We start from the raw sequence: 26503 nt of genomic DNA, 5'->3' as shown, positions 1-26503 counted from the left end.
CATGGCCACAGTGAGGCCACACCCCCAGCGCATGAACCCTTGTGTAGCAAACCACCTTCTAAGAGCAGGCTGACTGTTAGAAGCCTTGGAGGGTTTAGGGCTGAGGTGTGGGATGATTAAAGGCAGGATTTAACACACTTGCTCTCACAGCCCTGGGGAAGGGTCTGTGTAGAGAGGGGCAAGGGTTAGCAGACACTGGGAACCTGGGCCGGCAAGGACACTGTAGTCAGTCTCTTGGGATTCCCTGTCTATGGTGATGAGGCCGACTTGAGTCGGTGTGCACTTGGTTTAGTGTTTGAGGAAGTCATTTGCTGGTTCAGAGGGCACCCCCACCCACTGTTGAGCTAGCAGCCTCGAGTCCACAGAGATGGGTGGGGCCTGCTGGCGCTTTGAGTCCAGGCTGTGTCTGGAGCCCACCTAGATGCCTCACATGCACCCTTGCCCTGGCTTGTCCCTGATCCTTCTTCCAGTAGCTTCTGTGAGTGTACCAGCCTTCTTCAAAGTCACAAAGTTGGAAATGCTACAAGCCAGAGTCCCAGTCCCCATGTATGTCTGACTCCTGTGCCCCGTCCATGTGTGGGTCACACAGCCTTCACAGCCAACTCCCTTGGACAGATAAATGAAACCTGCCTTTGTTCCTCTAGGTCCCTGGCAACTTCCATGTGTCCACGCACAGTGCCACAGCCCAGCCACAGAACCCGGACATGACGCATATCATCCACAAGCTCTCCTTTGGGGATACACTACAGGTGAGCAGCAGGGGCAGAGTGGCATGGCTGTGAGTTAGTGTATTGAGGCTCCTCCCTGAGGGTCACCCACATGAGGTTGTTTCACTTGGCTCCTCTTTGTCATGTCTTCTGAGGATGTGGCTACGGTGTCACCAACCACACAGCATACTCAGATGCTCAGGCTGGGAACTGGGGCTGGGAGGGAGGCGGACTCCAGAGTTCAGTTCCCTCCCCTCATCGCTGTCTTAGCCTGTTTTCTGTTGTTAGCGCTGAGCAGCACAGACTGGGTGGTGTTTAATGAACAGTAGTTTATTTAGCTCACAGCTCCAGAGTCTCAGCTCAAGAGCATACCACCAGCATGCTACTGTGGAGAGGGCCTCCCTCTTGTTACATCCAAACATGGCCAGGCCTGTGGTGGACAGTAATACAAGGCCCAGGCACGGGATCGATGGACACATTACCCTCTCTCAGAAGGCCCATTCTATGCCGTACCCAACCCTTCATCTTTATATTAACAGACTCTCAAGCTGACTTTCAGAAAAATTAATCAGCATGTATCTGTGACCCCAGAATGACACCTATAGACGTAAAATGCCAAAGGCCGGAGTCACCCCAGAGGACTCCTCTCGGTTGGCTGACAGCCAAAGGCATCTGCCTGAAGGAGGGAGCAGGGGACTGGGTTTGTGTGGGGCAAGTGTGTGCGAGGTCACTGAAGGGGATACTGATGGAGTGAGGCCACTGCCACACCAGACATACGTCTTTCGTGAGGAAGAAGGATCGTGAAGCAGGACTGTAGACAGGAGGGGAGGGGAGGAGGCCAAGGACCCAGGGAAAGCAGGGGAGAAGGCAAGAGGGCCCACTGGGGCTGCATGTAGACACAAAGCCGAAGGGCCATGCTTCCCTCTGCTCCACAGGAACTGGAGTTTTTCTTAGCTCAGAGCCAATCCATGTCGTTTGTCCACCACCTACTGTGTGCCAAGTCTTGCACATGTTGGTCAGGCCAAGGGTGGTCCCTGCTGGTGTGACTCTCAGCCTGGAGGGCACACCACAACACCTCGATCCCCGGGGATCAGGAACCAAGTCTTCATACTTGTGGCCCCAAGGCAGCATACTCCCCTTCCTGCCCTACCCTGCCCTGGCCGTGTGCAGAAATTGTACTTCTGTTGATTGTCAGCAAGCATCAGCCTCATGGGGTCAGCCTGAGGGCCGTGTCACCCACCTGCTGCTCCTAATGCATTCTCTACAGGAGCCTGTCCCACCTACTGCCCTGCTCTCCCCTCCCTCCCTCTTCCCTGGGCTCCCAAACAGAGGTTTGGCCCAGTCTCCAGGCTCAGACCTTTGCAAGGTCTGCTTGCTTGGCGCACTTTGGGCCTTCCTCCAAAATCAGCGTCAATGAGCCTTCCTCCCAGAAGCCCTCATTAACCGGATCCGGTTGTGTGTTCCATGGACCGGCACATTTGTTGCGCTTTAGACACTCCCTGTATCCGACCTGGTTTCATCCTCAAAGGAGAGGTGGGATGCCTTTTTTTTTTTTTTTTTTTTTTTTTTTTTTTTTTGGTTTTACGAGACAGGGTTTCTCTGTATTGGAGGCTGTTGGACCAGCCCGGCCTCAAACTCACAGAGATTTGCCTGCCTCTGCCTCCTGAGTGCTAGGATTAAAGGCGTGCGCCACCACCACCCAGCTGGGATGCCGCTCTTACCCGCTTCTCTAGCAGCCCCTGCCTAGGGACAGTGACCACAGCCGCGTGGAGATGTGTCTTCATAACTCTTGTGTGCCACCTAAGCTGACACAGTGGGAGGCCACAACTCTGCACCCCTAGGCTGGCTCTTCTCAGGACTGTTCAGAGGGCTAGGAGGGTCATGGAAGGAGTGTGACACGATGAACCTTTATCTGGGTTTCCTCTGTAGATCCTTAGGGACACAGTCTGACTTCACTTTGGCTCGGTCACCAACTCAGATGTTTGACCAGTTGGTGTGCTGCTTCAGGCCTTGCTTTACTGGTCTGTAGAGTGGGCTAAGAAGTCTTTAAGGGGTGGTAAATGAGATGACACACACAGGGGCCACGACAGAGGAGGTGCCTGCTTAAAGTGACAAGCATGCTGCTGCCTCCTGCATACCCAGCCTATACTCTTCTCTTGCTCCTTCGTGTAAGCCAGTCCCTGCTCGAATGCCCTTCATGACCAGATGTCCCTGGCCAGTCCCCGCCAACAAGACTAGGCTTGGTGGGGGCAGCCTCCTCGGGACCGTCTCTCACTGTGCTTCTCTGCAGGTCCAGAATGTTCATGGAGCTTTCAATGCTCTCGGTGGAGCAGACAGACTCACCTCCAACCGTGAGTATCCCAGCATAGGGCAAGCCTCTCCCCCAGGAGTCCTCTCACAGTAGGTAGCGTGGGAACACAGCAGCCGGGGGGGGGCAGAAGTCAGGCACTTGCTGCCATCCAAGGTCATATCCTCCGACTGCTCCTTTCTCACAGCTGCCCTGTGAGGCATGCAGACTCATTCCTGTCCTACAGAAAAGGGAAGAGAGTAACCTGTCCCTAGGGAACTTAGATAGCAGCCCTGGAATATCACCAAACTCTGACACCAGCTGCTGTCACTGTTGGTAATCACTGCTTTGCCATTGTCCTAAGTGGAGGTAGTCACCTGGATCCCATAGGCTGGTGGCAGAACCAGAATACACTCTATGGGAACCAGCTCCATAGGGGGCCAGTGGGGAAACAAGCTGGTCCCTCCCCTCCCCCACTTCATGCCCCAGCCCATCGGCTCCTTCCAGAGTTATAGAGAGTGCTGAGTAAAGAGTACACACACACACACACACACACACACACACACACACACACGTGTCCATTTTTATATGTGCTCATGTGTGCATGTGTCTGCATGCACACAGTAAGCTAAGAAAAGTAATGTTCACTGGGTCACTTTGAAAAATTGTATTAGTGTTACCCCTAGAATGTGGTAGGGAATGGAATCTTGGGGTGTGGCAGCTGTTGCTTGGGATGCCTCATGACTGGCAGTCGGACACCAGTACCAAGTTCTAGCGACAAGGAGGTGAATGAATGAAGCAAACCTGGGCTTCCGTTCTGTGTTGTGACTTGGGAAGATGCTCACGACACCTGGTCCTGAGGAGAAGCCAGTGTGAATCCATGAGGACATCTGGCATGTTATACTTAAGAGGGAATGTGACCTGGTTTTCTGTTTATAGTAGACATTAGGGTAACTATCTTTTTTTTTCCTTTTGTGACTTCCTTTGTTTTGTGCAAATAGCAAGAGATATTACAGTTGTGATTTTTGCTAAGATATCCATTCCTTCAAACTTTATCCCTGGGTAATGGGAATTTGAGACATGTACTTCATAGTGGTCTTTGGCCTCCAGGTTTAATTACAGATAGCTCATCACATGGGAGACTCCAGGGGTGAGAGCCTAGGTGACCCTAGTGCTCAGAACCTTGAGAACCATTGCAGGCATGAACAAGAGGTATTGGGGTGCCCTGTGCTTAGCTTATTGGCTAGAGAGCTTTCCTGGATTTCCTGGGGTATCAACTCAATTCCAGAAGTGCTCTCCATTCCTGGGGAGACATCCGGGTCAGAAGGAGGCAGGGAGTGAACTTGTCAGGGCTGGAAGGTTCTCTCCATGCCCACCACTCTTACACATCAATCTGAAGACAGACTGACTTGTGGAGACCAGGTTTAGGACCCAGAAGACACAATTTCCATGTTATTTTAGCTCCATGTTTCCCAGCCCAAGGTTCTAGAGGGAATGGAAAGGATGGGCGTTGGGCCTCGCTTGGTGTCTCAGAGGTCCATGGCATTCAGTTCTTTGCCCAGGAAGCCTGTGGCAGCTCCAGTTCCTGTTACCTCATGCCCAGGGAGGCTGTGGCAGCCCTGGTTCCCGTTACCTCGTGTTTATCAGTAGCTGATTGATCCATTCTCCATTCATGCCTTTGTCCAGTCATCCTTCTGGCCATTCATTCAATCCGCAGGATTTGCCATTGTCCACTCAGTGCCAGGCTCTGTGCAGGGTTTGGGGGCAGAAATGTGAGACTTAGTCCTTGTCCTCAGCATCATCCCTCATCCAGGCTAGAAGAGAGCTGGGTGACAGGGTTATGTTGAAATATTGCAAGGCTGAATGATCAGCTGTTTATTGAGAAAGAAGAGAGATTGACCAGGTTTTTGTTTTTTGTTTTTGCAGTCCTGGGACTGCAGCCAAGGCCACGTGTATACTAGGCGGGTGCTTGACCACTGAGCGCGTCCCCTGTCCTCAGGGATTGATCAGTTCTTACGTAGTTCTTTCTGGAGGATTCTTTTTGTTTTTCTTTCTGAAACCCAGAACCCAGTTTATTTTAAAAGTAAAAGCATGAAGACAATGCCCACAATGAATTGGGGTTTTTCTTGAGTCCCACCTTTCCCCTGGGGGTAGGGGATGGTGAGGAGTGCCACCCAGCCAGTCTCTCTCTAGTCTAGGTAAAGGGGAAATTGAAGCTGCTCCATTTCCTGGCGCTCTTCCTAGATAAGTCTGTGTGGTCACACATTAAAGAGAACATGTCCCCAGCCCCTGATTGAAAGGAGCATGCCAATCTGTGGCTTGACTCTTAGAGACACTGCCTTCTCAGCACCCCTGGCTAATGGCTGCCCCATTTGTGAGTGTGTGACCCCGAATATTGTGTGTTACATAATGCAGCTAAAAAGATCCCAGCAAATGGAAATAATTGCTCAGGCCCTGGCATTCCAAAGGAAAGAAGAGGGGAAAGCATGAGGACTTGAGCTTGGGATGGCATTTGAGGCTGCCTGCCTAGCAGTGCCCAGCCCGTTTCATCTTGTTTTGTATTCCCTGCAGCCCTGGCTTCCCATGACTACATCTTGAAGATTGTGCCCACAGTGTATGAGGACAAGAGTGGCAAGCAGCGTTACTCCTACCAGTACACAGTGGCCAACAAGGTGAGTGGGCTGTAAATGAACTGAGCATTGCAGTTGCGCCCTCTTCTGGCTGAGAGAAGAGGCAATGCCCCTGTGCATTCTGCTGAAAGAGGTTAGGGCGTAGGTAATCCTACCAGACTCATTATCTGTTCTAGGTAAAGATGAAATACTCAATCTTTGCCATTGTGGTGGCCTCGAGGTCCAGGGGAGAAACTCTAACAAGGAGATAAGATGTGATCTGTTTGAAATAGCAGGCAGAGGACTATTCCTAAATGTCCTGGATATGGCTTCTTCTGGCCCTGGTTTTTCAAGCTCCTATTGATGGTGGCTGCTCTGGCTCAGCAGGGAATCACATCAAGGTGACTTTGGATGTCCCAGGGCTCCAACACTCCAAGAGACAGACAGGTCTAATGGGAAGCAGAGGGACATCAGAGCCAAAAAATGAGATGGCCCTGCAGTTAGAGGCTTAGGCTCTCCAGAAACATCGCTACCAATGAGACTCTACCAGTGGGACATAAGCGCTTGGAGTAAGGAGAAATCCCTGCCCCAGCCCAGTGGGTGGGTTTCCCTGTTGACCACCAGGACTTTCCTGTTTTCTGCTGTTGCAGGGCTACCCAAACCCTAAGTAAATGACAGGCTGCTTAGCTTAATTAACTATAATCATGGTTGAGGTGGGCGTTGTCATGTATTGAGGACTTAGGAACTAGACACACCCAGCTCCCTGCCTCCATCACCATTTTCTTTTCTTCTTCTTCTACTTTTTTTTTTTCAAGACAGGGTTTCTCTGTGTAGCCCTGGCAGTCCTGGGACTCACTCTGTAGACCAGGCTGGCCTCCAACTCACAGAGGTCTGCCTGCCTCTATTTTCCAAATGCTGAGATTAAATGTGTGCGCTGCCTCCATCACCATTTTCAGTCACTGTGACTACCCTGAATTGGGAGCTGTTGTCCCCATTTTGTAGATTTGGTCACCAAGCAACTGAGAGGTAGTCACAGAGCTGCGTAGCTGCTACATAGGGATTAGGACCAAGTTCCTCTCAGGCTCCAGAGCCACCTGGTTGCTCACCCGCTCCAACTGTCCAGTCTGTCCATCTGTCAAGGGATTGTCCAGGCTTATCCACTCTCCATGATGGGTCCCTCAGTTCTGACCCATAACTCTCTCTGGGGAGGCTTATTTCTTTCAGTCACAATGTCACAGACAGTGTCTAGCCTACTTTCTTCCCTGGCGATATAACAAATCCCAGAGACTAAGTAATATACAAAGGATAGAAGTTGATTTATCTCATGGAGCTGGAGAAGAAGAAAAGATTGCCCAGCCTGCGCGGAGGCTTTTTGCTGTCTCATCACACGGTGGTGAGCAGGGCATGGGGAGACACTAGCTGAGGAGCAGGCATCTTCCTCTGCTCACAGAGGCACTAATAACGCCGTCAGCACCCCACCCTCATCCTCATCTCACTCAGTCACCTCCTAAAGGTCGCACCTCCAGTTACCACCAATGTATAGTTATGGGTTGAACTACTGTACTTATCTGTTGATCTAAAAAAAAAGCCCACAATGTAAACAAAGATGTAGAAGAATAGTGGTGCACTTGCCTGGCATGCACAAGGCTCTGGATTCAACCCCCAGTACTGCAACAGACAAAAGCCTGTGACTCTGAGGCAGTGGGACATGTTTAAATCATTGTACGCATTGTAACCCCCCTGAGCAGGAAGCATGGGGCAGGGGGCTCTGGACCTCACTGCCCCATCCTAGCTCAGTCATCACTGCCTGTTTACTTGTTTATAATATGTCCACGGTAGTTACTTCACAAGGTTGCTGTCAGATGAAGCAATGTTTTCAGAAAAACACTCAGCCTGCAAAGAAGGCTTGGGTAATTGATGCCAACTGATGCTATTTTTCAATCTGTTTCTCACCCCTCAGCTCTGGGCTGCGACCCAGACAGTCGTCCTGCTCTCTCAGCTCTCCCCTGGGAAAGTGGAGTTTTCTCTGCCCCGGGATCCTGCCCTCGCGACTTTGGCAAAGGCCCAGTGACTGTAACAGCTCACTCAGCATTCTCTGTGGCTTTGGCCCCAGATTGACCTATGAATGGAAGTGGCTATGCAGTCGGGGGTTAGGACTCAGTGGGGTCCATGGGATCCGCCCAGCTGCTCAAGATCAGTGCAGGGGACATAGGGGGTGGAGCTTGGGGTATCCAAGCATCCATTTCTATTTGTTGTCAACAAGAGAGTCATGCTCAGAGCTGTTCAGTGCCCTGAAGTGCCCAAATAAGAGATACTGTGGGTCATTGGCTCAGATCCCCAGGGTCACAATGGGCAAAACCAAGCCCTTCAGGAGAGGATGAGACTGGCCTAAAGGTAACCTGTCACTTTAGCTCCTCGGTGTCTACTTAGTCATTGCTGTGTGCTTTCTTAGGAGCCATGGCGGGCTGGCCACTGCATCTTTCTAGTTCTCTGTGCTGGCCTGCTTTGTGGACAAGCTCGCCCCCACTTGGCCTTTGTACGAATCATATACACACATCAGACAGGATGTCTTCTTATCCATCAGGTGTGCCTTAGAATGTCCCCTCCTCAGTGAGCCTTCCAGATTCTCCTGAGGAGAATTGGCAATTCATTTATGGACCCTGAGGGCTTGAGTCCCTCTACTGTACACGAATGCTGTTGGAAGTTAGTGGAGCTATGACATCTTTCTCCTCAAGCCTGGTGGCTTTAACTCCTCTGAGGAAGGGGCTTTGTCACCCCAGGAATCCCAGAACAGCAGACGTGCTCAACAGAATAAATGACTAGGTTGTATGCGGCTGGATAATTCAAGGAGGAAATACTCAGACCAGGCCCAAAGCCCACATTCCTCTTATGTCTCTTCACTCAGATTTGTGCTCGATTCTGGTGCTGCACCTAAGTTAGGTGGTCCATTTCTTACAGCTGAAGGGATCCAAAATGCCCCCACCGTGCTGCCTGTCCTGAGGCCTTGGGATAAGGAAGCTGCCTGGGTGCCCTCTGCAATCCACACACATCCCCACCTGAGGCTGGCTCCACTTGTAACTCTCCCATCGCCCTCCCTGTCTCTCCTATAGGAGTATGTTGCCTACAGCCACACGGGCCGCATTATCCCCGCCATCTGGTTCCGCTATGACCTCAGCCCCATCACAGTCAAGTATACAGAGAGAAGGCAACCGCTCTACAGGTTCATCACCACAGTAAGTCCCCAGGGCCAGCTGTGCACCTGCTGTGGCTCCCCTGTCTGGGCAGCCCACACCTATTCTTGCTGGAACGAGTCAGGGCCTGTTCGGCCCCGTTCAACACAGGTGGCTTTGACTCCCAGACTGATGAAAAGTGTTGCCAGAAGCATGCTGGAGCCACTGGCATTTCCCCTAGCTAATATGTTCTGGAAGATGCCACCTGACACATCCAGTTCCTAAGGGAAATCTCTGCTGGCTCCAGGATGTTTGTGATTTTCCCTTTTGAGTGTTGTTTCGTGGAAATTACTTTTAGCAATTGTTTTTGAGGTTGTTGTTTTATTTTGTTTCTTGTTTGCTTTTGAGAAAGGGTCTCACTATGCAACCCTGGCTGTCCTGGATCAAACTCTGTGGACCAGGCTGGCCTCAGACTCACAGAGATCCACCTGCCTCTGCCTCCGGAGTGCTGGGATTAAAGGAATGTGTTACTATTAAAGGCTTGCCTGCTGTGAGCGCCTTTTAACTTCTTTTCATGCCTTCTTTCCCAGTACAGTCGTCCTGGGTCCAGTGTGGTCTTTCTTCCTGCTTACTTTCCTTCCTTTGTTTTTCCTTCTCTCCACCTTGTCTTCTACTCTGGGTAGCATTAGGGTGTCAGTTTAGTTTTACACTGATTATTTCTGTCACATGTACAGTTTCCTGGCCTCCAGTTCACACCCTTGTACAGAGCAGGTGGGTCACAGTGCTGGCTCCACCCAAGAAGCTCTGGAGGTCTGGGGGAAGCCAGAGTCAGCACACACGAAAGACAGGACTGCTCTCTCTACCTGTCAGATTTGGCCACTGAGGCCTAAGCGTGCATGTATATTGGCAGGCCTTGTGTGAGGTGAGTTAGGGTCTTGCTGTGTAGTTCAGGATGGCCTGGAACTTGCAAGAATCCTCCTGGGCTCAGGAAACCTCCACACGAGCCTCCAATGTAGCTAGGAGTAACACTTCATCCAGCTTCATACTTTCAGTGATGGTTGAGATCCTGGGTCTGAATCCTGGCTGGTTCATTTCCTGCTGTGGCAGGGTCTGTGTTAGTCGAGGCTTACAGAACAGACAGGATCTATGCAGCTGGCTTGAGTGGTGAGTGGGCAACAGGCCTGGCTGGATCTAGTCACATACTTTGTGACAAGTATCTCTTTCCATCTTCAGTCTTTTCATCTTTCTGTGTCCTGGCTTTGTTCTCGGACAGTAGAAGCTCTCTGTTTCTCAATAATTCCATGCCAAAGCCTAGAAAGGACTCCTTGTCTCTGCTGAGCTCTTACGATGTACTTCTGTTCTGACTCCAAGAAGGGAATTCTCTGCTTGCCCAGGGCTAGGTTTCTTCCCCTTTCCAGAACCAAAGGTTGTGAGGCATGGCATTCCTCAAGAGGAAAATAAGGCTTGTTACCAGGAGAGGGATGAGTGGGCACTGCAAGGCACCTGGTCAGGGAGGTGTCTGTGGCAAGGCCATTGCTTCTAATCATAAGAACAATGATCTTAGCTGGGCATTGGTGGTTCATGCCTTTAATCCCAGCACACAGGAGGCAGAGGCAGAGGCAGATGGATCTTTGTGAGTTCAAGGCCAGCCTGATCTACAGAGTGAGTTCCAAGATATCCAGGGATACACAGAGGAAAAAAAAAAAGGAATAATGATCTTTGTTCTTGCTGCCTCCCTGGCCTTTGAGGCTCAGAGAGCACCGTGGAAGGGAAAATTCTGCAGATAAAGAGACCAGGTAGATACTGCGTATGTTGTAGCCTGGGGCTTGGATAAGCCTCAGAACAGCTTTTTGTCATTCTGTGAGCACACAGGAATCCAATCCGCTGTTGAGCAAATAGCACCACATAGAACTGAAACACCTCACACAGGCTGGAAAGGGCTTGCTACCCACGTGCAGAGGAGCGGTCACCAGCATCTGTATAGAGACCTTCATGACAGCAAGTGAGTGGTCACAGGAGCGAGGCCAGGGCTAAGGACGGCGTCTTCCCCAAAAGACCCGTTAATCCTGATACTCAAAATGTTAGGACCCATTCAATCCTACCTGCCTGGTGATATGCAAAGTCTGTTGCTCACCACAAAGATGGAGAGGAGATAAAACTAGGTACCCACATGTAGGTGGAGATTCATAAAACTGTTCACCTCCAAAGCAAGGGGTTTGTGAGCAAATGCTTTTACCCAATATCCCCCAGGTAAGCACATGCTAATGTTCCAGTCTGGTCCCATTGCATACCCAGAATAATCCAAACACTTAGATTGAAGCAGATGTCCTCCATGCTTCCAGGCAGGTGTGGCCTGTTCTCAGAAGCCCTGGGGACTGTACTGCCAATGGTGCCGTTGACACACCAAACTGCTAGGCTGAGAACGTCCCTCCAATGGGCCCCAACCTCCAGTTCCCATTTGTTCCTGGGAAGCAGCTGAAGCCCCAAGCATCAAAAAATCTCTTGGCAAGTGGCTGAGAAATGAAACAGCTTCCCTTACTCTTTTATGGCTTGCTAGAATGTGCCATGCCAGGCCTGAGTGAGTGAGCCTGGCCTTCCAGAAGCTTCCCAGTGGCATGGAACATTCACATCAAAACACAGCACTGTGCCACGAGAGCCTTGCTCCTGGGTGGCAGACAGAAGGCCCTCACACCTGTTCAGCAAGACCCTGGCATGAAAGGCAGAAGGCTGCCTTGGAAAGGGCCTTGTGAGTGCAGACACCAGCCCAGTGGCCTTTTGAAGGCCAACCAGCTCTCTCCTTGGGATGGACCTTCTGTTAGGTCAAGGTGCGCCATTGACATTCCAAGAACTGGAGGTTCCACAAAGCCACAGGAATGATCTTCCTCACCCAACGTAACTCCTCCTCTTGTTCATCGACCTTCAGTCCCCAGCTTGTCAACCATCTCCGTCAGGCCCACCTCTGCTGGAGTAAGACCCCATAAATCCCCAGACTTGCTAACCACAGTGCTCCTGACATTAGCTTGGATTGTTTTCTGAAGACCCAAGGCTGCCATCTTGGTTGCCATGGCAACTGTAGGGCCAGCTCATGAGCCAGCTGGCTCCTGGCAGATGGCGTCATTATGGAGCTTCAAAGCCCTTTGTCACGGGGCAGCAGATGTGAGGGTGATGCTGGCACTCAGACACGTTGCACAAAGACTCCTGGAGCCTGCAGAGGGTGGGTGGGGCTGGAGCAGAGTGGTGACACCTGCCATGGGCTTCTCATTCTCTCCTTTTAAAGTCAAACACTTGTGTGTGACGCTCTAAACTCCAAGTGGGTGTCCTCTGCAAATAGCCCCTCAGAGGGGGCTGCTGAGGATGGGCTTAGGCCGAGATGTTGTCATGTGATGGCTAGAGGAAGGGGAGCAGCTGCGCCTGGGCTGGAGTGGGAGGCAGAGGTCCCAAAAGACGCTTTTTCACGTACCTGGTACCTGCTTGATTCTGGGTTCTCCTCAGGGTCAGGTCTTCAAGGGACATGCCCTGCAGTATCCGGGGCCAGGCTGCCCAGAGCTCCTCCCTTTGGATCCTCAGAACAGCCCAATCAAACCTACCCCTGTCACTCTACCGGAACATTCTTCCACCAAAGGAACAAGCATTGCATTTGGCCATATGCACGTGCCTGCATCTCCCCCCACCCCTCCATATCTGTCCCCTGCAGTCTGCTGAAACCCGTCTTTTGTCAAGTGGGCTGTGGTGACAGATTGGAATGTCTTGAGGTGTCAAATCTCTTTCTCTGCATGGTTTATTTTGAGAGAGAGAATACTCAGAAGCCATTAAGTGCCAAATTGGGCTTGGCATGACTAACAGTTCTTGCCCACCAGAAAGTACCAGAGGCTGATGGTGTGATCCCATTGAACATTATCATGCAGCCTTTCCAACTGAAGAGACACTTAGGGGCCTCATGATGAGGGAGTGTGGCTGGAGTAAGCCCCACCCACCCATGTTCTTTCCATTGTTCTCCCCCGCACTTTCCTTACCGGGACAGTAATTCCCCATGCTTCAGATTGTACTTCACAGTTGCTGGGTCCAGTTATAGCCTAGCAGGGGTCATGACTCACTTACCATGGTGTCTCTGGTAAATGAGGGGACTCAGGTGTTCACAGGTGTGGAAAGGGCAGCTGCTCAGAGAAGTGATGGTAGCTGCCTTTACTCAGCACCTACTACAGGCGATTTTATAATTATTCCCTTAACCCTTCCAGGAACCTCAGTAAAGGTTCTCCTGTTTCTCTTTTGGATGTGAATTCGACTAAGGCTTGGAGAGGTAAAGAAACTCCCTCAGGATCATACGGCTAAGTGAATGATGAAGCTGGGACTTGATCCCCATGTCTACTTTAGTAACATCTTCACCCTACCAAACAAGGGCGCTCAGGAGTGTTACAGCAACAGAGGCCCCAGACGTCACAAAGTCCTTGGTATAGGGCACTAGCATTGTTTAGCAGTAGCTTTTACCCTGGCACTGAGAACTGCAGCAGAAATTAAACTGATATTACCGCCATGTAAACACATACACAGCCTTAAAAGAGAAACCAAGTGTCCACCCCAGGCTGAGTGGCTAACAGTTTACATGTTCCCCTGCCCCTACCTGTGTCTGTTTGGTTTCTGCCTGCCTTTTGTAGCAAGATGTGGAGAAGTACAAAGAGTTGATTGGAGACAAACTTCAAACTGGCCAGAAGGAGTAGGGCATAACTCAGTGGTAGAAGACACGCTCAGCATGCTGGGAAATGGGTGTTTGGTCCTGGCACTTTTTTTTTTTTTTTTTTTTTTTTTTTGCTGGAGCGGGGGTGTTGTTTGGTTGTCCAGTTGGTTTTGCCTGAGGCTTTAGCTTAGTTGGAAAAGTGTTTTGTCATTCAAGCATGAAGACTTGTGTTCCATCCTAGAATCCATGTAACAAAGCAGGGGCATGGTGGTGTGCTCTTGTGAGCCACCATGTGGTTGCTGGGAATTGAACTCAGGACCCTTGGAAGAGCAGTCAGTGCTCTTAACCTCTGAGCCATCTCTCCAGCCCCGGTGGTGTGCTCTTGTAATCCTATGGCTGGTACAAACAGCTGGCTCCTTGGGGCTCACTGGCAAGCAAACTTAGCTTACTTGGCAAGTTCCAGACAAGGGAGAGACCCTGTCTCCAAAACCAAGGTCAATGGCACCTGGGGTTGACCTCTGTCTCACGCACATACAGTTACACTCCTCTAGGAATATGTGGGTTAAGAAAAGGTCACTTAAAAAAAAAAAGAGAGAGAAGAGAAGCCGGGCGTTGGTGGCGCACGCCTTTAATCCCAGCACTGGGGAGGCAGAGGCAGGCAGATCTCTGTGAGTTCGAGGCCAGCCTGGTCTACAGAGTGAGTTCCAGGACAACCTCCAAAGCAATCCAGAGAAACCCTGTCTTGAAAAACCAAAAATAAAAAAGGTCACTTTGCCACTTGGTCAGGGGGGTGAGCTTCACAGCCTCCTGTAGATGGCCTAGATTCTCTGTTCTGCCTGCTTCTCTTCCCTGAACCAAGCTATAGGTGTGCACCTGCCTTGTTCTCCTCTGCCATCACCACTCTGATGCTCTGGCTAGAACAAAACCCAGAGTCTGTGACTCAGGGCTGAAGTGTACAGAAGCCTTGGGAGCAGGTCCATCTGGGGCAACTGAGCGAAGTGAGCTCTTGCAGACAACTGTGTCCGGGGCAGGTGGAGGGAATGGGGCTGAATGAGGTAGGGCTTCTCGTACTCTGTCTCTGTGGGGTGAAAGGGATAGAAAAGGAAAGGCATTGGGCACCATGGCCCAAGACGGTTTAGTCTCAGTGATGCATAGTTTCTGACTTCCCAGCCTCTGCAAGGAGGGCTTTCGAGTATCCTGAATTCAGGCTATTTGCTGTGCAGATCCCTGTAGGAGAATGGAGAAAGCAAGTGTCATAGGCTTAGAAGTTTGTGGTAAATGAGGTGATGCCCTGAGGGGTGGGGACAAGGTGGTCCAATAGGAGAAACACCTGCAGCCTCCCACACCTGAATTTAGTGACGCTTACTTTCTAGGTTGCTGTGTGACCTTGGATGAGCCTTCTCTTCTGTGGCATAGTCACAAGAACTGAATGAGAAGGCAGAAGAGAACACTGCCCCAGAGTAGGACATAGGTGCTCAACCAAAGAGGGACTTTGGGGTAGGGTGGGAATGTGATTTCAGTTAAGCACACTTTCCCTCAGGCCTTTCCTTGAGTTAGGGCTGAGGGTGAGGGGTCTGGAAGACATGACATACTGAGTGGAGATCACTGTCCCTTCCTTCCTCCCTTCTCCAAGCTCTGCAGAGCCCAATCATCAGCTTCCCTTCCTGAGGGGTGCCCCACCCCCCACCCCCACCCCCCCACCCCCCCACCCCCCCCCCTCCCGCCTCTTCGACTTGGGTGTTCTCATCTGCGGCTCCAGCCTGTCTGCCTCCGGCAGCATATGATGAGACTTGGTTCATTATTTATTTCCTCTGACTGTGCCTTTTCCACAAGCTTTGAAACCACACCGCCTGGATGAGGAAAGATGAGCAGTTCCTGGCATTTGTGGTCACAGAGGCCTCGTAGCCACCCCAATCGTAGGTGAGAGAAACTGAGGCCCAGAGAACTAAACTGACCTTTCTGGCCAAAATCACAGAGCTGGCTTCCTTCCCATCCCCCCTCAGTGGTGGTGGTTCAGGCTTTTTCACGGCAAGCTGCTGAGCAGTAAACATAGCCCCGGAGGGACAGGAAGATGCTAGTCCTGGTGGAACAAGCATTCAACTGTCTAGCCCAGGCCTTCCATAGCATAAGGGATTGAAAGCCAGAGTGAAAATGTAAGGAAATATATATATATTTTAAAGTCATGCTAGGGTGTGAACTCTAGGGCAGAACACTTGCCTGGTGCTCTGGAGGCTCAAAGTGCTGCAAAAAAGAAAACTATCAAACTTGGCCTGACCAAACGATAGCTCAGCATGTAAAGACACCTGCCACAAGGCTGATGACCCGAGCTTGATCCCACACGGTAGATGGAGAGAACTGACTTCTGCAAGTTGTCTTCGGACCTCCATGTGGGCACCATGGCCCTGTGTATATAAGCAAATGTAATTTAAAAATTAATTACAAAGTGAAATTAAATATTCAAGTCATCTGGCTTCGTTCTGGTCCCCACAGGGGGTTGGGAAGCTGTAGGGTCTAGGAGGGAAGGTGCTAGATCAGAAAAGAGGAGTGGTCTAGTGAGCAGTCACTAAATTGCTTCTCTTGGACACACTGGGGCCTACGTAAGTCAGTTGTCCTGCTCTTGTTTCTGGGGCTGGGGCTGCTGACAAGGGGAAGGAAGCAGGTACTGGCCACAGTGTCCCTACCTGGCTCAGTGGCTCTCCTCCCTGACCACCAACTCCCTGAGAGCCGCAGCAACAGGAAGACCAAAGCCTGCTTCTACAGACTCCAAGGCCAGGGTGTCCTGAGCAGCTGGGCACCTCGCTGCCCCGGGCTGTACTGCCCAGGCTCAGAGACTGAAGGAGTCACAGTGGGATGGGTGAGGCTGTTGCCTGTCCCCCGTTCACAAGCCTCCACCTCCATGCCCACCTTTGCACCGGCCCCCAGACACCCGCTAAAGCAGAATGAGGAGCCTGCCATTCCCTTGCTCGCTCTCAAATGCATTCAGCTATGCCTTGTTCATTCTTGCGGTCACTCACTGTCTACTTATTAAGCAAATGAGTCTTGAACACCTGCCCTGTATCAATGACTTCTGTCTTCTCTCTTGGCCGTGAACATAAGAAAGCAAGCAATACAGCTTGGTCTACAAGAGCTAGTTCCAGGACAGCCTCCAAAGCCTCAGAGAAACCCTGTCTCGAAAAACCAAAAAAGAAAAGAAAGAAAGCGATAGGGTTGACACAGGCCAGACACCAGGGGCTCCCTGACTAAGGAAGTTGAAAGGGATCTGACCTAAGGAACCTGGTCCAGAGGGAGACTCTTCATCATGAATACTCCCAGACACACCCATAAGCCATGCCCTCCTGGGCAGCAGCTGCCTCTGTTAAGGTCCAGGCTGACTACCAAGCCCCATGGCCAACATGGGTCTTGGGCAGCTGCAGAGTCTTCAGAGAATCTTGCCATCCTGTTCTTCCATGACTAACTCATCTTCCTGAAATTGCCAGGAAGAGAAGGAATTAGGACAAAAAGCCTCTAAGAAATAATTGGGGGGATGGAGAGATGGCTTAGCGATTAAGAGCACTTGCTGCACTTCCAGAGGACCAGGGTTCAATTCCCAGCATCTACATGGCAGCTCACAACTGTCTGTAACTCCAGTTCCAGGGCATGCAACACCCTCACACATACATGCAGGCAAAACACCAATGCACATGAAATAAAAGTAAATCAAAAATAAATAAATGATAGTATCTTACTCATTTTTTCTGATTAAAATGGGTCTCAAGTATAGAGATTACCACATGTAGCAACAAGGTTGGAGACTGAGAGATAAGATTAGGTGTCATTTACTGAATATGTGTTGAATTCCAGGTACTCTAGAGGTATTCTCTGCAGAATGACTGTCAGTGAGGTGAGACTGCTTTTCTGGTTTTATAGATGGAAAAACAGACCTGGAAAGGCACATATATGTTAGCCACTGATTCAGGCCCCAAAGGATGGGCTCTGTCTGCTTTCCAAGCAGCAAAGGCCCCCGTAGATTCCCCAGTCCTCACCTCCTGCTGGTCCTGGTCACTTGCAATGGGGAGGTACATGCTTCCCCACCTCACCTCTGCACCCCCAGAGAGGCTGCCAGCAACAGGCTGGGAACTTAGTGCTGTGGTACCTTCTGCTTTATCTACACATTTATTCGTTTATGTTGATCTTGGGCCCCTCCCTGGAGGTCAGGGTGATGCTGAGTGTCTAGTACCTCTGTTCAGGCCATTCTTTTTTTTTTTTTTTTTTTTTTGGTTTTTCGAGACAGGGTTTCTCTGTAGCTTTGGAGGCTGTCCTGGAACTCACTTTGTAGACCAGGCTGGCCTCAAACTCACAGAGATCTGCCTGCCTCTGCCTCCCGAGTGCTGGGATTAAAGGCGTGAGCCACCAATGCCCGGCTGTTCAGGCCATTCTTAACATCCCTCCTGCATCACCTCTAACTTCATCTCACAACTGGTCCATTTGTTTCCTCGTGTTGCTCAAGACATATTAGTGGTGAGGCCTGTACTCCAGCCTCGTCTTGTTAGTCCCGGTATGCTGTCACCCTGGTGCTGGTGGCTGCCATGTCCCTTTGAATGTCAGCTCCAGGACCCTTCATGCTTCAAGCCTCCTGGTTGTCCCTGTAACCTAATCCACCTCATTCTAGTATGTTCTGAGGATGGGCGTGGGCTACTATAGTGTCCTGGTGACTTGTTTTCATAGTCAGCCACAGTGTGAAAATACTGAAAGGATTTTTTTTAGAAACAGGTGATTCGCAGATTTTAAATAATATTACTAAATAAAGCATTCTTATTTTATTATCATTAGTCTTTTATTGTGCCTAATTTGTTAAAAAATTAGGTACAATTTTTTAAAGAGTAAATTAATTATTAAATTAAACTATCTGGTTCCAGGCACCTCTGGGGATCTTACAATGTATCCCCTGTGGATAAGGGACTACTGGAATGGAAGCAAGGGTGGGCCACTAGAATCTTCTCAGCTCTAAGGAAGTCCCCCCCCCAATATATCAGAATTCCTTTCTTTCTTGCTGTCCACCAAAATCTACCCTCTTCAGTAGACATTGTAGTGTACGTGTGGATTGAGTGACGTCAGTAGATACACGTGGAAGCTCACTGCAGCATCTCACTTAGTCTTCAGGCTGACAGTCACTTACACTGTGATTGGGCCTGTTGCTTAGCTTGTATGCTCCTTCAGTTTCCCCAAAGGCTGTATCTGCTTGTGGGCCTCCGTACATATGTCGTCTCCCTCTACCCTGGGCCAGCCCATTGAAAGAAGACCTCAGCCGGGTGCCAGGTGTGTGTGAGTCATAGGAATCCAGGCTTCAAGTTATGTGTGGATGAAGGCAGATGGAGGGGTTATTTTTTATTTTTTGCTCCATTGCACTTAAGTCACATTTTCCTACCCTCCGCTCCAAGCTCTAAAAGCATTTTGTGGTATAAAATCTGCCATCATCTGATCCACTCTACCAAAATAAACCAGCTCCCCTGCCGTCATCTTCCCTGAAGAGTGCCCCTGCGCCATGCAGTGGGGCTGGTGGGGAGAGGCTTGTCCTGTTTAGAACACTTCATCATAGTCCTCACCGCGTCCCCATCCCCTCAGCTCCCTGGGGGGCTGCTCGGGTTTCTCGGGCTGTTATTACTGGAATGCCAGCCGCTCTACTTACAGGCCGTCCACACAGACCTGCTCTGTCTCAGCCCTTGCACACCTCTGCTTAGCTCATCTCAGGAAAACACCATGTAAAAGATAAATGCCAGTGTGGCATGTCCTTCTCTCACCTCCCCTGTCTCCTGGCTTCCCACCCCTGAGCATCAGATGATCCTTGAGAGCACCACTGCCACCCAGAGCCCTGTGGCAGTTATATGTCCGTAGATGTCTGTCCACAGATGCGGATCCAGAGCTGTGCAATCAGTGTAAGACTAGTAATCAACACTTTAAAAAACAAACCAAAAAAAGTTGTGTCTACCTTTAATCCCAGAACCTGGGAGGCAGAAGCAGGCAGATCTCTGTAGTTTGAAGCCAGTTTAGCCTACAGACTAAGTTCCAGGACAGCCAAGGCTATGCAGAGAAACCATGTCTCAAAAAAAAAACCTAAATTTATTATGTATGTGTGTATGTATATGTAAAGCATAAGCTAGGTTAAGTTGCAAATGGGGTTTTGACAACTTGTTAGTACAGGTACTCATCTGTGTATGCTGGAGTTGGCTTCCAAGTTCCGTGATAAGTTGAGAATACCTAGGGGACTGGGCATGGTGGCTCATGCCTTTAATCTCAACACATGCAAGGCAGAAGCAGGGACATTTCTGTGAGTTTGAGGCCAGCCACATAGTGAGTTCTAGGACAGACAGGGCTATGTAGAGAGACCCTGCTTCCAATATGTATGTGTGTGTGATATATATGTATATGTATACACACACATACATATATACATACATATATATATATATACATATATATGGGCTTCAGAGGTAGCTGGGTAGGTAAAGTGATTGACATGCAAATGAGAGACCCTGAGTTCGAGTCCCTGAAACCCATGTGTAGCTGGGCTCAGTTACACACATCTGTAATCCCACTTCTCCTGTTTTGAAATGGGAAGCAGAGCCAGGAGAACTGCTGAAAGCTCTTGGGCCCAGATCCCCTCTCAAACAAAAGGACTGACACCCAAGGTTGTCCCCTGACCTTCACATGAGTTGGGTGGCATATGTGTGTCCACACTCGACAAACATTGAATGCACACATACACATTATACATACACAAAAAAAGTCTTTTAAGAATACATATTTGGTCTGGAGAGGTGGCTCAGTGGTTAAGAGCACTAACTGCTCTTCCAGAGGACCCAAGTTCAACTCCCATCACCCTCAAGGCTGCTTACAACTGTCTATAACTCTAGTTCCAGAAGACCCAACACCATGGCAAAATGCCAGTACTCATAAAATAAAATACAGATTTAAGGCAGCTGACCTACCTAATGCCATGGCTTAGCCCACTTACAGTAGCCTATTAGAACAAAACTAATGAAAATAAACTAATAAAATGAACATACATATATAATAAATCTTAATGGGATTTATATCTAATATATATTAATATTAGAATGACCTGCAGGCTATGGTCCAGCTAGGGAAGTGGTTCTCAACCTGTGACTCACAACCCCTTTGGTAATTGCATATCAGATATCCTGTATATCATATTTACATTACTATTCATAACAATAGCAAAACTACAGTTATGAAGTAACAACAAAATAACTTTATGGTTGGGGGCCACTACAACATGTAAACTATACTAAAGAGTCACAGCATTAGGAAGGTTGAGAACCACTGAACTAGGCCAACAATGGCTGCTACCCACAGAAAGTCCAAGGGTTCAGTAGTTGTTCAGTCCACAAGACCGGATGTCTTAGGCGGTCTTCAGTATCTGTCAGAATCCTAAAGAAGTAGATGTTAATGCCAGCGAGAGAATGGACTTGCCAGCAAGAGTGAGAGCAAGCAGGCAAAGAGGGCATTTCCTTCTTCCTCTTCCTTTATTTAGACTTCCAGAACAAGGGGTGGTCTGGATAAAAGGTAATCTTCCCACCTCCCCTCCTCAAGAAATCCAGATTAAAATTGAGTCTTTCTACTTCAAATGATTTAATTAAGAAAAAAACAACAAAACCCTTGAAGGTGTACCAGCTGCTTGGGCTTTTAATTAATTCCAGATGTAGTTAAGTTGACGACCAAGAATAGCCATCACACCTATAGTGGGTCAAAGCCACCTAGCAGGAGGTCTCTGAACATTGTACTAAAGGTGAAAAAAGGTGGTTGTGGGCACACCTTTGCCCACAGCGGCATTGGACAAACCCAGTGCATGCTGGCTTTGTCAACTGGTTAAACAGTACAATTTGGGGAAAGAGGCAACAACCATTCCCGTTCCAGATGCAACAGTCTAGGGAGGGAGAGTCTGGGATAAGCATTCTGGGGGATTTGGGTGAGATCTGTCTCTAAAGCAAAAAGTGGATGAGGTCAGCAACCACTGATAGCAGAAAGATCACCAGGTCATTAACTATCCACTCCCAACCTTCTGAATGGGAAAACAGGTGTTTTATCTCTTCCATTGAGGAGAGGCCCCTGTGTGTTTAACATTCCTGGTTCCCTAGTATTCTGTGGCACAACACAAATCAAAGGCCGTATGCTTTTCATTTATCTGAGGTATTTCTTTCTTTAAGAACAAAGACTCAGTCTGGTGGTGGTGGTGGTTCATGCCTGTAATCCCAGCGCTTGGGAGATGGAGACAGGAGAATCAGAAGTTCAAGATCATCCTTGGCTATATGAGTTTGAAGTTAGCCTGGGCTACATGAGTCCCTGTCTCAGAACAAAAATTAGTAAATAAATAAGTAGCACAAGCTCTAACAGTTTGAACCCCAGTTCAGCTATTTGCTGTGGCATCAACCAAGTGATTCCAGACCTCTGACCTTTGGCTCCTTAGTTTGCCATGAATGTTAAAAAAAAAAGACACCAGCATCCTATGGTCCTAGAGATTCTTTGAGGTCATAGACCACGTGAGAGCCCGTAGGTATTGTCTGTGCTGTGGCTGCAGGGCGTTCGTTGTAACAGATGGACAGCCACATTCATCCTCCAGCCATCCTCAGCAATGGAAGTTTTCACTCCCAGGCTACAGTGAGCAATGTTTGGTGACAACAAGAGGAAGAGTACAACCCTGATACCTGTCAGTGCATGGGACAACCTGCTATGATGAAGAGTTGTCCAGATGCAAATGTTAGGAATGCCACTAGAAGCCTCTCTGGTGGTGCTTTCTGTGGCTGTGACCTTGCTGTTTGGAGTTTGTTTGCTCACATCCTGTCTGCAGGAGGAATGCCAGCTCCAAAGAGTAGGAGTGTTTCCAGTCCTAAGTGTCCCAGTCATTGTGCCAGTTCAGTCACAGGCAGACACTGGATCTGTGAGACCCAGACTCCAGTGTCAGGAGACCTGCATATTATAAGACCTCGGGTATGAGGCATCACATTTCAAAGCCTCCATCATTTATCTGAAAGTAGGATAAGTAGCTGAGAAACCTGTAGTAGAGGTTAATACTACAGGCACCATGGTCCAGACAGACCTGAATTCAAATCACAGCTGCTTTTTACTTGGTTAACTTTGGAAAGTGACCCAGCCCAGGCTCACTTTCCTCATCTGTGCAATGGGTTAATAAACCCCTTCCTCATTCAGAGAGTTCATCCAGGAACTAAAGGAGCTGATACAAGTGATAAGTGGTTTTCTCGGATCCCTAAATACTGTTGGGGATACTGTCACCCTCTTGGGATGCAGGAGGGGCCAGCCTGATGCTTCCTTGGCACTGATCTCTGACACATTCCTTTCTCTCCCCGTCTTGCAGATCTGCGCCATCATTGGTGGGACCTTCACCGTTGCTGGCATTCTGGACTCCTGTATCTTCACAGCCTCAGAAGCATGGAAGAAGATCCAGCTAGGCAAAATTCACTGACATCCCGCCCAGCCCAGTGACTGAGGACCAGGGACCCTGCCAGCCTGCCTCCAGCGCCCTATCTCCTTCTGCCTTCTTTGGCCCAGTGTGTGTGGGAGGAGGGTGGTGGTGGGAATGGGTGGCCCAAGGTTCCACAGCTACCTCTTTCCCCATGTTTTAGATAAATTAACACTGCCTGGAGTCCTGGTGTTCCTTTCCCTACAGAGCCCCAAGACCAGAGTGAGGCATGGGGAGGTACTCCAAGGATGCTAATGACCCCTCATGGGAAAGCTGTAGTCTTTTCTCTGGCAGGGAATAGCCCACAGAGCATCTCGCAGCCAGGCTTTGACAATCTTTAAACCCTCACCATTTGGACACACTAACAGCTCAGTTTCTCCTCCAGCAGCCAACCTGAGCTCTCAGCCTTGGGACCAGGCTGCCCAAAGGTACTGCTGCCTGGCGCTTTCGACATGGAATGGTACTCGGCAGGCAAGCCCCCTAGATACGGCATTGTAGCTGGAACTTGCTTGTGCCCCATTGCCTCATGCCCAGCCTAGAGCCCAGGTCTTATCCCTTGCCCCACCCCTGCCTCTTTCTTTGAAGCAGATGCCCAATAATTTGGCACAATGGTGGAGACTCATTTGCCCACCAGTCCTGAGGCAGCTTACGGGTGCCCCTTCCTCTCTCGTCTTTGTTTTTCTGAATTCCCCACCAATGTGCCTCAGCCGCTGTGCTATGTGGCAATAGCATTTCTTGGTGAAGGGGCTGGTTCCCACTGCGAAGTTCCCCCGACATACACTGTTACCTTCTGCAGTGTTGAGGGTTAGGGTCATGTGACTGGGAGGTTGTCCTTGGAGGACCAAGTAAGGCACAGTGTGTGCACTTCTGTCCAATCCAGAAGCATCCTTTTCCTGCAAACCACCACTGATCTTGTCTTGGCATCCACCTTTGGTTCCAAGGCCTTAGCTGGGGAAATGAAGCAAATCAGCTTCTTCTCATTGCACCTCTGCCTTTTAGGCTTCCCAAGGTGCCCAGCATTCGGGACCCACTTGCCATTGAGATCCCCTGTTAACTGAGCACATACCAACTCGTTCCCAGCCCCAGGAGGCCCCAGTGTCTCCTCCACTTCCCCCTGAGGTGGATCCCTTCCCTGTTACCCCCCATCCCATCCTTCCCTTTTTGTCCTAAAGGGAGGAGCAGTGGTCCAGGCATGAATTCCATGTGGAGAATTTAAGCTATGCTCTCATGTCCAGAGAGAGCTGCATGCCTGGGCTTCGTTTATATGAGACTGCTTGCATACTTTTGTAATGAAGGGGGGGTCTCCAGTAGGAAGTGTTTTTATTTTTGTTTTGTTTTTCTTGAGTGATTTCTTATGGGTAGCTGGATTCTCTGCCACTTGTAATTTTTGCCTCTAAATTCCAATTAGCAAAACTTCCCTTTTTATATGAGTTGACTGTTGTTGTGTATGTAAACTGCCCCAGATTTATTTCTGGTATCTGGCCGCTTGGACAGATTTCTTTTCTTTTTTTTAAACATTCTGTTCCTCAGTTACAGAAACCAGTCCCTTTGGTATGTAAATCTGTCACCTGCGGAGGGTGGGGCAGGGTGGGGTAGGGCGGGAAGTATGTGGCATGCATATGAGTTGAAATCCCACTTTTGTGAGGACACAGGGATGTCAGTTTCCCATGGAAGAGACGCCTCTGGTCTGTTATTCTTGTAAAGGTATTCTCAAAGGGACATATATTTGGAGTCTTTCCCACTCACTGGGTTCAAATAGATTATTAAAAGACTGCTTTTCAGAATATTGCTGTGACTCTGCCTTGGTTGTGGCTGGGTGGCCCTAGAGGCTAGGACTGGGAGTGAAATTTAATTCTACAGGACAGAGATTGAAAATGCTAAAGAGAGCCAGGCAGTGGTGGTCCAAGCCTTTAATCCCAGCACTCGGGAGGCAGGCGGATCTCTGTGAGTTCGAGGCCAGCCTGGTCTACAGAGCGAGTTCCAGGACAGCCTCCAAAACAATACAGAGAAACCCTGTCTTGAAAAATAAATAAATAAATAAAAATAAAAATAAAAAAATAATAAAAAGAAGAAAATACTGGAGAAGATCTGTTGAGTACCAAGAGAATCTAGCAGGATACAAAACCATTGGCCTTCACTATTCTAGTTGACTTTATCTTAGCTAGATTGTGTCTGTAGAGGGTTATGGAGGCTTCTAGAAAAAAGGCATCTCTTCTGATCAAGTTTAACTATGGGCACCTATGAAGGGATATGAGAACAACAGACCTTGGCGGGAGGCCCACTTCCCTATCAGCCTGGGAGCAGGCAGCTGTAAGACAATGTTTACTAAAAGCAATATGGTGCCCAGAGCAATAAATTCCTGATAAGGGCTAGCCCACGGGAACACCCTGACCTTGACCTTTTCCAATTACTAACCGCCTCTTCCTGACCCACCCACCACCACCTCTGGTATCAGGGCATATAATGACCAGCCAGGGTAAGAATGAAGTCAAGCCTTCTTGAGGAACCTTCTGGAAGCCCTCTTGAGGCTTTCTTTGCATCACCGACTAGTCTCTGTGTCCTCAATCCCGACACCCTGCAGGTGCAGCAAAGGGATCATCCTGAGGTGAGGGGATTTGGATGTCACTGAAGGCCACAGTTAACATATACCAAGCAGACTGGCAGGTCACTCACCCGCAAGGACCCTAGTTTTGCTAATGTGTCTGCTAAAAAAGAGTCATTTCCTGCTCTTTGTCAAGCACTAGTGTTACCAGAAATTTGGGGAAACCCACCTGGGGGCTCCATGTGTCTGGAAAGCAAAGCAGCAGGTGGACTCCTGGTTACAGGATGAATAGATTGACAGATGTGTCTGATGTTGGCAGACAACATGGAGGACTAAGTTGCTATTTTTATGATTTCTCCTTTTTGATGATCTCTGCCCAAATGTGGATGAGGGATGCAGAGCAGACCCATAGAGTGCTGACTCATAACCTCCACCCTGGGCCTGAAGGTACCTAGGAGGCAGTGGCAGAGGCGCATCACAAGGGGAAATTAAAGTGCTTGAGAGGTGGGCGCCACATCACAAAGGAAGCCTGGGAAGAAGACAGATGGAGCAGTGGGGCTCAGAGTAAGGATGGGCAGTTGGGTTTTATTCCTTCATGTCACAGCAAGATGTTTTTATTTGCTAGAAACAATGACAGACCTTTGGCGTTTCAAATCCCTTTTCAAGAAAAAACTTTAGGGGTGGTGGGGAGGATGGCTCAGAGGGTAAAGGAGCTTCCTACCAAGTCCGGTGACACACACACGATGGAAGGAGAGTTAACTCCCTCATGTGTCACGGGATATCATGCACAAGTGTATACACAAACAAATAAATAAATGTAATTTAAGGAAATATTGTAAGAGCCAGCAAGGTGATGACCTGAGTTCAGTCACAGGTGGAAGGAGAGGGCATTCTTCACAGTTTGTCCTCTGGCTTCCACATGCATGCCATGTCAGGTGACCCCCCTTCCCCCCACAATATGTTTTTTGAAAAACTGGTTTGGGGGCTGGAGGTGTAGCTCAGTGCTAGAGGCCCTAGGCTTACTCCCCCAGCACCAAAACA

At 49.4% G+C, this 26503-nt stretch overlaps 1 protein-coding gene across 1 annotated transcript in view; it reads left to right on the top strand.

Moving 5' to 3' along the window:
• Ergic1 (endoplasmic reticulum-golgi intermediate compartment 1) overlaps window positions 1-24704 on the top strand; it is a 100899-nt gene extending 76195 nt beyond the window's left edge. Inside the window, exons 6-10 of the mRNA XM_040748420.1 lie at window positions 645-749; window positions 2998-3058; window positions 5566-5666; window positions 8714-8836; window positions 22816-24704. Coding sequence (XP_040604354.1) covers window positions 645-749; window positions 2998-3058; window positions 5566-5666; window positions 8714-8836; window positions 22816-22923 — 498 coding nt within the window. The 3' untranslated portion in view covers window positions 22924-24704. The remainder of the gene's footprint in view (window positions 1-644; window positions 750-2997; window positions 3059-5565; window positions 5667-8713; window positions 8837-22815) is intronic.
• Window positions 24705-26503: the final 1799 nt, after the last annotated feature.

Source organism: Mesocricetus auratus, unplaced genomic scaffold (assembly GCF_017639785.1).
Source record: "Mesocricetus auratus isolate SY011 unplaced genomic scaffold, BCM_Maur_2.0 Super-Scaffold_100007, whole genome shotgun sequence".
Taxonomy (NCBI): domain Eukaryota; kingdom Metazoa; phylum Chordata; class Mammalia; order Rodentia; family Cricetidae; genus Mesocricetus; species Mesocricetus auratus.
The sequence above is the reverse complement of the archived record's forward strand: the minus strand, read 5'-3'. Positions and strand labels throughout refer to the sequence as shown.